The sequence below is a fragment of the Curcuma longa genome, chromosome 3 (assembly GCF_044706935.1).
Source record: "Curcuma longa cultivar G26 ecotype Majalengka, Jawa Barat chromosome 3, ITB_CL_G26_1.1, whole genome shotgun sequence".
NCBI classification, from domain to species: Eukaryota; Viridiplantae; Streptophyta; class Magnoliopsida; order Zingiberales; family Zingiberaceae; genus Curcuma; species Curcuma longa.
Window position 1 is genome coordinate 2,848,446 of NC_133863.1, and position 13,096 is coordinate 2,861,541.

Sequence of the window (13,096 nt, forward strand, 5' to 3'; positions counted from 1 at the left end):
ATCATCTATCATTATTTTCCCTTTTCCCTTATGTTACGGCTTTATTTACTTGTGTGGAAAGAATCGCTTCAATTTAAGAGTATGGATAGCAAGAAATATACGTCTTCTCCATCATTTACGTTAGTAAATATTCAGAAGGAGCTTGGTCAGGATTTTGTTGAAGCTAATTAGAGTTAAATCTTGTTTGTGGCGGTCTCTTTGGCCTTCTTCTTCGAGTCTCTTTTTCCTTTTTCTTCTTCTCTCTAACATTTCTGATTTTACTCCCACCATCGATTTATTTAAAACTCATATTATAATCTTCAAATTTCTCCTCCCATGTATGATGTACCCCTCCTCTCTAAAATTCCCTTCTTTTTTTTTTCCTTCCCTGCATGGAAAGTTCATTTGGACTTAAATAACTATACCATATCAAACTATAGTTCCCAAAGTCAAAAAGGCAAAGTGCGCAACAAAAACCGGATGTTATTATCTTACACGAACAAAGGAAAACATAGCCAGAAGGCAACTCCGGTCAAGTCCCAAGCAACAGCCGCCTCTACTGGAGTTGGAGAGACGCGTGCAACATTAACAAAGCGATCACTTCTTCCCATGTCTCGCGTCGTGGAGCGCCGGCGGTCCCGTCCCCTCTTCGCCTAACTTCCCCACGTCATTGAACCACTGCCCCGTCGACTGGTCCGCCTCTTTCACTCGCACCATTACATCGTCGTCCCTTTCCTTTACGGCCGGACAGACTACCGTCACGTCTTCTTTCTTCACCGGCTCTCGCCGTTCCTCCTTCTCGTCCTTGGACAAGGAAAGCTTATCCTTGATCGACTCGGCCACGCTTCCTATTGCGCTGACCAGCCCACCTCCCCTCTCTTTCTCTTGCCCCCTGCACATTAAATCAAATCGACATTTGACATAATACAATTTACTTATGAACTCTTGAGAAAATATTTAAAGCTGATGTTGCACTGGACTTGCACCGACCGACGCCGCTCCTCTTCTTCTCTTTGCCTTGCTTCCTCTTCCTCCTCTCGGCTTTTCGCTCGCTTGGCCTCTTCCATTTTCTCCTTCGCCTTGTCCTCTGTCTCCGCCAACTTCTCCTGAAGCATATCAAAGAATTAAGATTATATACGTATTGGTTCACTTTTGTGTAGAGTAATATCAATACCTTCGTCACTTCCCCTGTCCCTGCTAAGTAATCTCGTGCTTTGCCAGCGGCATCAGCCGCGGCGTCCTTGTACTCCTCCAGCTTCTGCTTGGCAGACTCTGCGGTCTCCTTTGTTATCTCCGTAGCCGTGTCCTTGGCTTCCCTTGTCAGCTGCTTGCGATGTCGTCTTGTTGGTCTTCTCCACTACACAGTCCTGCCTTCCCCTCTCCTCCGCTAACTCCTTGTACTCCTCCGCCTTCTCGCCGGTAATGTCTCTTGCCTTCCGTGCCTTCTCGGATATGTAGTCTTTGTACTCCTCCGCCTTCCCCACGGTCTTGTCCTTCGTCTCCTTAGCCGTGTTGACCGCTGAGTCCTTGTACTCCCCAAGCTTCTCCTTCGCCGCCTCTGTTTTCTGTGCGGTAGCGTCCTTCATCTCCCTTGCCTTCTCCTCCGTCGAATCCTTAGACTCCTTGGCCTTTTCCCAGGCGGCGTCTTTCGTCTTGCCCGACTTCTCCACGGCCGAATCCTTAGTCTCCTTGGCCTTTTCCAAGGCGGCGTTCCTGGTCTCGGCTGCCTTCTCCGCGGTTATCTCAGCGGCCTCCTGACTCCGCCCGGTGATCACGCCAAAGAGGGACTTAGTTCCCTCCTTGAGGCTCTCTAGGACACCACCGTGGTGCTCCTCGCCTTCCTCGGCAGCCTGGTGGTGCTGCTGCGTCTGTAAAAGCAACTCCTCGCTCTCGAGATCAGCTCGGCGCTGCTGCTCGCGCTCGTTGCGGCTGGAAGCGAGCTCGTCCGCAGCCTTCCTAGCCTCCGCCTCGGCTCGCTCCTCTCGCCTCGACGCCATGGCGACAAACTGCTTGATCTACTCTCACTAAACCAAAAATGTCACCAAAATAGTTCCGCAAAATCCAAATCTATCGTGTCGTCCCGAGTTCGAAGTTGTATTATAAAGCAGTGATGGGGGAGGAGAGGAAGATTCAATATAGAGAGGAGCGGTTGTACGTGGAAGTGTGCATGGCTGCGTCGTGGGAACGCCAGAACAGAGATTGTAACACGTAGTGATCAAGAAGGGCACGCAGTGTTATCGTCGGGAGAGCTTGCCACGTGCATGGGCACTTGGTCAACGGTCAGCATGGAACACGTTGAAATGCGACACGTCAGAGAAGAGCTACTAACAGGAGGGACATCTGTCGGCTTCGTCTTTATTTGGATGGCAATGATAGATTAAACAGATATTTATCATCTAAATTTACAATGACAATGATAACTGGCATGAAGGCTATAAATTTAACAAATTTAAAAAATAAATTGATTTTCTTTATGAAAAAAAGGAACAAAACCATTGTGTGTTGACTGAATGTTATTATGATTCCATAGCAACCTTCTTCGTGCAAATGAAGTAGTTATCCGTCAATTCCTTGTTTTGGAAGACTGCAAAAAAAAAAAAAAACTTTAGTTTTTATTAAATTGGATAATATTTTTTTCATTCTCGAGATATCTCTAAATATACACGATGAAAATTATTTTTTCTTTTCTAAATATTTTGAAGCAGCCAAATAAGTATAACCATTGGGCGACCTAGCTAGCTAGATGCACAAATGGACAATATTTTTAAATAAAAAAATATTTTAGAAAACAAATTAAAATGCCATCAAACTATTTATAAAAAAACACTTTCCCATAACCCTATATATATATATATATATATACTCCTACGATAAAAAGTAAAAGAATCTATGAATTTCAAAGTCAAAGTGTTTTACAAAAATATTTTTTCATCAATTTTTTTACTGAAGTATTTGATGACCTTATATTACTCATTTTAGAGTGTCTTACGTACAAAGTGTGCTCTTGCAAAGCACCTTAAATAGCCCGCGCGAAATCAACTGATTTTACTAAAAACTATCATATACCGATTTTATGATAATCTTAATCTGAACATTATAGTATCTTTCTATGAAAATAAAACGAACTATTTTTTATTGAATAATGATCATTATATCTACGATGTTTGTGAAAAGTACGTTGATGGCAGGGGGCGGAGCCAGAGAGGGGGGCAGGTAGGGGCTACCGCCCCCAACTTTTTAATATTTTAATATATTTATTTTAAAATTAATAATTAAATATTAAATATTTAAAATGTAACTTCCTTCTAAGTGGAAATTTACCTCCGCCCTGAATGATGGCCTTTCTTAATATTCCATTTTATATTTTTATTTTATAGTTCTCGCTAGGAGATATTTAGCACGTCTAAATAATTAAGTTTCAGTATTAATTGACAAAAAAATAAGAAAGAAAATATTATAATTAATGTACGTACGTCTACTTAAGTTGTAGATAGAAGTTTCAAGTTGCCTTTAACCGCCTGGCCGGAGGCGTTTGCTTCCATGAGGATCGAGAAGCAAGCAAGCAAGCCCAGTTTAATTTCAACTTTCACGGATTAATTAATTTGTCTACTTCAATGAGGATTGAGAAACCAAGCAAGTTTTGAGGCTATATATATATATATATATATATGTTAGCTCGATAAACATGATCGAGTTGACAATCAAATTGGTAAGCTCGATCGATCGATCAGATAGACATGTAGCTAGTTTGATCCAAGAGCTAGATATATGAATCAAATTGATTGAGTTAAAGTAGATTAGGGAATTGGGTTGGTTATACGATCGAGTGAACTTGTGAGGCTGCAGGCTGAGCCGAATTGATCATGGGAGTTAGTTGGATTGGTCAGGGACATTCGATTGAATGAGTTAGATTAGATCATAGGTAGGTGAATCCAATTGTAATGTACTAACTAAAGATATTAAGTATATTTTAATTGGATAGAGCAAGGTTGGTTATACATTTCACCATCCCAAGTTTTTTTTTCTTTCTTCCATACTACAAGGCTCTTTTTGATATTAATTGTCTTATGAAAGAGTATGAAAAACACAGATAAAATTTTAAGAAACTTTTGGGATTACTAACCATCATAGTTATTTTTACTCCTACTAAAAAAAAATGATAAATCCCAGTCAGTCTCATGGATTCAATCCATGGAGGTGGCCGGTCCGGTCCCACAGAAGTTTCCCACCGACCACCAGGGTAAATTGGGAAGCGCATACGGCGGCCAATCCAGATGCCCAGCATCCTTTATTTTTTACTCCTACTAAAGGAAGGATATGGTAAGTGGATAATTCAACCATTTAATCTTCAATAGAATAGAAGAGAAAAATAAAGTAAATTTCATCACGGAGCCAAATGCAACATAGAAATTAAATTCATGTATGATTGTTCAATTTTATTTTTTATCCTTTAATTTAGCTCAATCATATGAGATAAAAGAATCTGTTATATCAATAACATTAAATTAGGATTATGATTCATCAATCAATTAGTTCTTTTTATGACAGAAGATCAAGGGACTTTTTCAAGACAATTATACCACTTTGAATTGTAGCCCAAGATATGTATGGAAAGAGACTCTTTAATTGGTCGAATGACACATATAGACAAGTTTAATTAGTAGTCCGATATATATATATATATAAAGCAAATGAAATATTCCAGTTCCAGATTGACTGAGAGTGAGAGATTAATAGATCTAAAGGATTGAAGCATCTAACGAGCAATATGAATCAATACCAAATGAATATGATAATGAAAGTAGTTCATACAGTATAATAGCCGCCATAATGGTGTTGCAAAATTAGATAAATTAAGGATGCATATCAAATTATATTGGTCAAATGGAATATAGAATCCAAACTAAATACGAACCATTGTATTGATGTACCATTTCATTAAAGCAATTAAAAAATAATAATTAGACATTCCAATATTTCTTTGATAGATTCCATTTGGATGACAACACCACCGTTTACAACTTGCTTCTTAACAAATCAGATTAGTTTGGCCTTATGATTGATTCAAAGTTTTAGCAAATAAAATGGAGCCAATATCGAGAGAGATACATAGAAATATACCTGGTGTTATTTATTAGTTGCCATGTCATTTTAAGTGCCCTGATCGTCATAATTGACTAACAAACAGAATCCATCGGCCAGTAGACGTGGCCTTCGACTAATTCCAACGGTTGAAGCTTTTATCCATACAAGACTAATTCCTGAGGAGGAGAAGTGCGTCAATATATGTGATAAATAGAAATTAGTGTCTCCGTTGTTCTGGTCAAATACCGCAGATCATTAAATCACTGGATAATTACGAATTACTAATGTGCACTTTCCTCAAAGATAATCACCGAAAAAGATAAAGAAATATGAAAAATACTCAAAAAGAAAATTAGAATGATGCTAATAATGGATCCCGACAAATCACTTCGACGCTCAAATTAGAATTTTGCATAAGAAAAGAATTTAAGGACTCAAAGAAATTAGAGTTTGTATGTGCCCTGTGCCCTGTGCCCTGTGCCCTGTGCCCTGTGCCCATGGGTATGGGTAACCTTTTATAGAATTATCAATATCCGTTTAAGATATGTTCTGAATTATGTGTTCCAATTTAAAAGAATTCCAAAACATGTGCTTATGTTCTGATATATTTATTTCAATTGTCCATGTCTTTCGGGATATTTTTCTGTATCTCCGGAAGAAACAGTTTTAGGATTTCCTGATAAATAGGGTCGACACGTGATGCCAAGCAGGTACCGAGGTCGAAGCTCGAGGTTGGGACCTGAGAGGCTGAGATGAGGTCGGCACGCGATGCCAAGTAAGTGTCGAGGTCAGAGCTCGAGGTCGAGACCTGAGGTCAAGATGAGGTCGACACATGATGCCGAGTAAGTGCCGAGGTTGGAGCTCAAGGTCTGGATCGAAGACTGAAATGAGATCGACATGTGATATCGGACCCGAGACTGAAATGAAGTTGGCACGTGATACCAAACAAGTGCCAAGGTCGGGAGCGGAAGTTGAAATGAGATCAGCATATGATGTCAAGCAAATGCTGAGATTAACTCGAGGTCAAAATTCCAAGCTGAAATGAGATCAGCGGCTGCACTTAATATTAGGTTACGTTGAACATGTCAAACCAGAACTTACTAATCACACAAGTAGTTCAATTTGTTTAATTGGAGTTTGAAAAGTCAAGTCATGAGTTAAATGTATAACTTGAATACCAACTCGATAGGGAAAAAAATACTTTTGTATTGTTGAAAGTAGAATTGACCATCTTAATTAAAACTTGTTTAAAAATCAATTATTCATTCAGACAAATTATATCCATATCGTTTACTTTAGAAAATTATACCTCTAACACTATAAGGTTACGTTATAGGGACAATTGAAGAAAAAACTTAGAAATTCACAATATAAGGAATTAGTCAAGCTAATAGAAGTATAATTTGTCAATGAATATGTCTTAAAAAATACAAAGAGAAAAGAGAGTCAATTTGTACAGTAGCTGAAAATTAAACAAGTGGGGATGAATAATGTGGCAGTGATGCAAGAAATGCATAACTTGCTTGAAATTAAAGCGATCGATAAGCTAATTAAATTAAAATTCCAAAGGGGAATAGTAATAGCCTCGTACAGGCGTCACATATCAATCACGCTTTGTTGTTATCTTTTAATAGAAAATGCTTTGAATGTTTCATTTGCTTCCAAATTCGAACCACCAATGTATTTCACGACACGAAAAACGATTTCCTATGATTGGTGATATTGATGGACAAATATATATATAGTTTTCTCCATCGATCAATGATGCCGTCCTTCACTAAATATGAGATATTGATGGACAAATAGCTAGTTTTCTCCACCAATGATGGGTTCCTTCACGAAATATGATTGATTTCGTCGGTGATTTGCATGCTTAATTCCAGTCTTTTGTGATATTGTCGAGAATACTTTGACAATTTATCTGCTACATAATTTGATATATATATATATATATATATATATATATATATATATATATATAATTTTCTCTTAACCTTTTGACAATCCTTCTCGCTACACTTATACTATTATATTCCTATAGTTGTTTTCTTAATTTAGATGTCATCAATTTGACTTTGGTTAGCCCCTAATTAAATTTAGTTGGATGAATTTTAAATTTTATAATAAATTGATCTAGCTAGCTATTATTTTGATCTAATCGATATTTTATTCAATCTTAATTAGATCTATTTCGTTGCATGCAGGGTACTTAAAAAGGCAAGGGATCACTTGTTTTTGATCATTCAAATAATCAGATCGAAACGCCGGCCATGTCTCTGCATCTGTCTGCTGCCTCTCCGCCCTCAGTTTGCATCATTGACAACAATCCTCGCCAGCCACTGCCAGCCACTGCGCTTCGACGTTCTATCCATCCATGGCCTATCCGGTGTGCCGCTGACAAAACTCCGGCGAGGAAATCCATCAAGTATCAGCCAAACTTGTGGACCGACGACTACATACAATCATTCACACGTGGCATCGAGGAGGTTAGCGCCGACCTCTATTTTCTAAAGTTGCAGCAACTAAATTAATTCTGAAAGTTAATGAATATTGTGTATAGTTAATTGCGTTTGAATGCACAATTAATGCGGTAGTCACTCTTGTGATTGTGCACAGGTGGAAGACGAGGGCAACATTAGAAAATTAGATATGCTGAAGGAGAAAACCAGGAATTTGATATGTGAGACGAAGGAGGTGCAGCAACAGCTTCAACTCATCGACCACCTACAACAGCTCGGAGTGGCTTACCACTTCAAAGATGAGATTAAGGATGTCTTATGTGGGTTTCATGCATCTCTAAATGACATAATTAACTCGCAGTACTTGAAGGATAATCTGAACGCCTCAGCAGTGCTCTTTAGGCTTCTCAGGGAAAATGGTTTCTCTGTTACTGATGGTAATTAATTATATATATTGACAAGCTTGCTTAATTATATTCTAGCTAGATTAATTCGATTTCATTGTGTCCCAATTCAATATGTAGATTTATTCAAAAATTTCAAAGACGAGAAGGGTCACCTGAAAGCTTCTGTCGAAGATACCAAAGCAATGCTGAGCTTATACCAGGCATCTTATTATTCGAAGGAAGGTGAGGTGACACTTGATGAAGCCATGGACTTCACCAGTAAACACCTCAGAAATCTGTTAGACAAGGGATCTATTAATGAGCCCGGTCTAAGGGAACAAGTGACATATGCCTTGGAACTTCCACTGAATTGGAGGTTGGAAAGACTACACACCAGGTGGTTCATCGAACACTGCTGCCGAAGGGAAACTGAACATATGAACCCTCTACTGCTTGATTTGGCCAAACTCGACTTCAACGCAGTGCAGGACATGCACAAGAAAGAACTCAGTAACCTCTCGAGGTACTTAATTACCATCTATAACTAACATATTTAATTTGTAGACTCAGCCATGATTGAGAATTCTAACTTGGATATGCGTATCGACTCAACTGGCCGGATATAATATTAATTAGATGGTGGACGGATCTTGGTCTCGCACAAAACCTGTCATTTTTCAGAGATAGATTGACCGCCAACTTTCTGTGGACTGTTGGTTGTGCCTTCGAGCCACAATTTCGGAGTTACAGGGAGATGGAAACAAAGTCAAATTGCTTCATCACGATGATCGATGACGTTTACGATGTCTACGGCACCTTGGAAGAACTTGAACTTTTCACAGATGTTATCCACAGGTACACCATAATAACTAATGCACTCATCAATTACAAATTAAATGCATGTACAGAGAAGAAGGATAGCGTTCTAATTTGTTCTCTGCCGGCCCTTGCGTCGCGTATAGGTGGGATGTCAATGCGATAGACAAACTTCCAGATTACTTGAAGCTATGTTTTCTGGCAGTCTTCAACACCGCAAATGATGCAGCTTACAAAATAATAAAAGAGAAGGGACTTGACATTGTGCCTTACCTAAAGAGAGCTGTAACTAATATGCATCGCTACAATGATTATTATTAGTTTTTTTTTTTTCCTTTTGTTACTTATAAGCATGTTGTTAACTGGTGCTGGCATGCATGCAGTGGAGAGATCTATGCAGTTCTTTCTTGTTGGAAGCTAAATGGTCCCAGCAGAGCTACACACCCACGGTGGAAGAGTACTTGGACAACGCATGGATATCGATATCCGGCCCTGTGTTCCTCACTCATGCATTATGCATGAGTCCATATTTGACCAAACAAGAGTTGGAAAATTTCAACACTTACCCAAAGTTTCTCCAGTGGTCTTCTCTCAATTTTCGCCTCTACAATGATTTGGTACAGTATGGAATACACATAGCGTTCATTTAACTGCTGGTATATATCTATGCATTCATTGTGGCTAACTATGCAGGCTGAATTGGAAAGGAGTGATGGTCCTGCTCGTCCATCCACTGTTTGATGCAGGAGCAAGGTGTTTCAGAGGGCGAGGCACGCCAGAAAGTGAAGAAGGCAATCATGGAGAATTGGAGAGCCATGAACGGAGATCGAATTAATTATACTTCTCCGTTTGAGGAAAACTTCAAGATTTGCGCGATCAACCTCAACCGGACGGCCCAGTTCTTTTATAGAGATAAAGATCGATACAGCGAGGCTGATGAAGAAACTAAAGATTTGGTTAACTTCTTGCTGGTGGAACCCATCAAGCTTTAGAAGTTTAGATTACTTGGATACAACTGCGCAATTACAAATAAAGACTAATTAAACTTTAAAAAAAAACAGATATGTCTTACTAAAAAACAGTTCTTTTATACTTTCTTTTACTTTTCAACTCGATTGATGTCGACAATCATGTTTTAAAGTCAACTAGTGATATTATATATATAGTATAATATTATTTGCAAGTCATGTTACATTGGCTACTTCGAACTATTCATGTCACATAGACATCATCAACAATTAATTAATTATTAAGGTCAGAGGTAAATTAATTAAGTTCCTATATGTATTGAATTTAATTAAAAGTTTTGACAAAGTAATTGACAGTGATTTTATGTGAGATCAACTGATCAGAACGGGATATTGATGAGAATTTAAAATCATAGATGGAACGTAATTTGCCTTTGGAAATTAAATTAATCAAATTAAATTAGAATGAAGCTTATAACTTACATAATGTTTGTGTTCACATTTGTTGATAGTCAACTGATATTAATTGACAAATTAGTACGCCTTTTCCCACAAGTTATGTTATTTTTTATTCTCGTTGAATGTGTAATATTAATATTATTATTAACATTTATTATTATTATTATTATTACCTTTTGTAAGGTGGAATCTGCAATCCAGCAGTTTCACACGATCGGCTCCACAATTATCTACGAAGAAGTAAATCGAGAAGTTGCAATTGTCCATGACAAAGGAGGGTATTATCTCTTCTACAACTTTGTACCATCGTAATCAACTCAGTTATGCCCCGGAGACATTATTATTATTACCTTAAACGTATAGAATGGAGTGCTATTAAACATAAATGTATATTTATTAAACTCCATGGATAGTACTGTATTTCACATGCTGTATATATTATATTATTCCACCACTTTGTTCATTGGGTAATTTTCTCTAAAGGATTTATCACGTAATTATTTTCTTTCTATCCTTTAATGAACTTGATCAGGCAATATAATTTGAGATGAAGACAGAGATCAAGTACCAAAAACAAACAATGCTACTGAGAGTAAGAAACTCTCCAGCCATAAATCCAGCAATCTGAAAAGCTGGGATATGATTTTGAAATGAGTGAGGAATTTTATTAAACCGTCAGCCCATAACTTTGCATCATATTTTGGGATTTGACCATGAAAGACACAGCTATTTCTTTCAGTCCAGAGCCATTTCAAAAATTACTGAAAAAATGATTCCCACGGTACACATCAGAAGAGAAAAAAAAACAAAGAAGGGTATTGCTAATATTATTATATATACAAATTCAAACCTCCTTCAAGGACTTAATTACCAAATAATTAATTCTCATCTTTAATGTAAATGAATGAGATAGTACGTAGTGACAAATTCAATATCCGCCGGCCTTTAATTTAATTATATTCCTAGCTTCCAGTTCCACACCGCTATATAATTAAAGCTACCCATGAGTCTTCCCCCAAACCACACACATACTTTCTCCTTGCTTAGAAGAAGAGGAGCAGGAGCAAGTCAGCAATAAGTGTCAAAAACATGTTGCCTCTTCTTTCTCCCACTGCCAAACCAGCCTTCGCCGTTGTCATAATTCCCAGGAGAAAGCTTAGGCACGCATCTCTCGCTCCCTGCGCAGCAGCTGCAAAAGCCTCCGCCACCATGTACGACCTTCTTTCGGTGGCGGAGACGGCTGCGCCGGAGGAGATCAAGGCGGCGTTCAAGTTGCAGGCGCGGCGGTGGCACCCGGACGCCTGCCGCAAGGCAGGGGAGGAGAGCCTCTTCTCCGAGCGCTTCAGGCAAGCGCGAGAGGCCTACGAGGTGCTCTCCGACCCCAATCTCCGCCGGGAGTACGACCGCCTGCTGCTCTTCTCCGACGGCTGGACCACCGCCGGCGGCTCCGGAGGGGCCATCCTACGGCGCAACCGGGAACACCACGCCGGGTTCGGCGACTGGGAGGACCAGCTGGATGGGCTGTTGCAGCGGCGGGAACAGTGGTGGGCGGTCAACTCGGTGCGGCGGAGGAGGAGGGCCGCCGGTGGCGAGAGCGAGAGCTGGGGTAGCCGGGCCAGGAGGGCCCACGCCGTCGAAGATTCGGAATGATGGGGTCCATCTACAGGTTAACTGGGTGGAAAAATGAGAAGACTGATGTTATACAAATGTAGTTATAGATAATATAGAATATATGCTGTTTAGATTAGATAAATGATAGAATCTAATATTAATATTTTTGCAAGAACAACATTTTGTAAATTAATTATAATATTGGGACTGATTAATCCTGGTTTACTGAAACAGAAATTCACTAATATTAAACATATTTGTTTTCTAATCTCAAATGACACCCTAGAAACCTAAATGAAATCGAGTATTATTTAATTTATTTATTTATTTTAGGCAACAATTGAATTTATGAACAAACTTGGTATTCAATTCAAAATATAAATATTTATATTCTTTCAAATTATTTATATTCTTTCAATATATATATATATACACACACACAATGCTATTGAGCCCGATTTATTTATAAATAAAGCAGATAAATACTTTACAAATAAATGGATTGATTAAGCTATCTAAATTAATTAAATCGATATTTTATTTAAATTATGATGGCAATAAAATCATTAGTTGAACTCATCAAAACTCAAGCTTTTTCAAACTTGATAATTTTTTAATAAAAATTTGAACAAATTCGATAACAAAAATTAAATAAAGTCAAACTCAATTTGACGACTACACTTACTCATAGTTTTGCACTGCACTATATTGTTGTTTAATATTGCACCCTTTCAAATATTCCCTGGCTCTAACACTAGCTCATTTAAAGAATTAGTCAAGCTAATAGAATTAGTCATTCTTCATAAATGAATAGATCTTTAAAAGTAAATAAATAAAATAAGTCGCATGGTACAAGAAATTAACCAAGTGACGATTAAATTAAATGCCGGTGATGTAAGAAGATAGCCTAACTTGATAAATTAAGATTGCTTTGAAATTGAGCCAATAAGTTGAGCTAATCACTATATACTTAATATTAACTCCAAAAGGAAATAGTCATTCTTCAATGTTTTTTTCTTTAAAAAAGGGAATTAAAGAGTTTCATTTTGTTAATAAACCCGAAATCATCCACTAAGTTAATTAATTGATTATCTGGTGTTTTGGATCTGTTGTGAAATATCTTCTTATATCTATAGTTAATGAAATGGCCTTGTCTTTATCGATAACTATATCATAAATTGACACATTTTTTTTTTGTGTTTGGAAGTACATACGAAACGTACGTACGTTTTTGCCAACTTGCATAGCTTGTCTTGTTGCAAGAAGCCCATGTCAAAAATTTCTATCAACTACTCATTCTGATTGGTGATCATCAGATGCCCATTCATTCTCT

At 38.1% G+C, this 13,096-nt stretch overlaps 1 protein-coding gene and 2 pseudogenes across 1 annotated transcript; 2 read left to right on the forward strand and 1 right to left on the reverse strand.

Annotated features, from left to right (window-relative positions):
• Nucleotides 1-455: 455 nt before the first annotated feature.
• LOC141824823 (uncharacterized) lies at nt 456-1,976 on the reverse strand (annotated as a pseudogene).
• Nucleotides 1,977-7,334: 5,358 nt separating this feature from the next.
• Nucleotides 7,335-9,717, forward strand: LOC141823026 (monoterpene synthase 8, chloroplastic-like; annotated as a pseudogene).
• A 1,498-nt stretch (nt 9,718-11,215) lies between these two features.
• LOC141823070 (uncharacterized) lies at nt 11,216-11,842 on the forward strand. Its single transcript, XM_074710342.1, has one exon. The coding sequence runs from the start codon at nt 11,242-11,244 to the stop codon at nt 11,800-11,802; it is 561 nt and encodes a 186-aa protein (XP_074566443.1). The 5' UTR covers nt 11,216-11,241; the 3' UTR covers nt 11,803-11,842.
• The last annotated feature ends 1,254 nt before the right edge of the window (nt 11,843-13,096 follow it).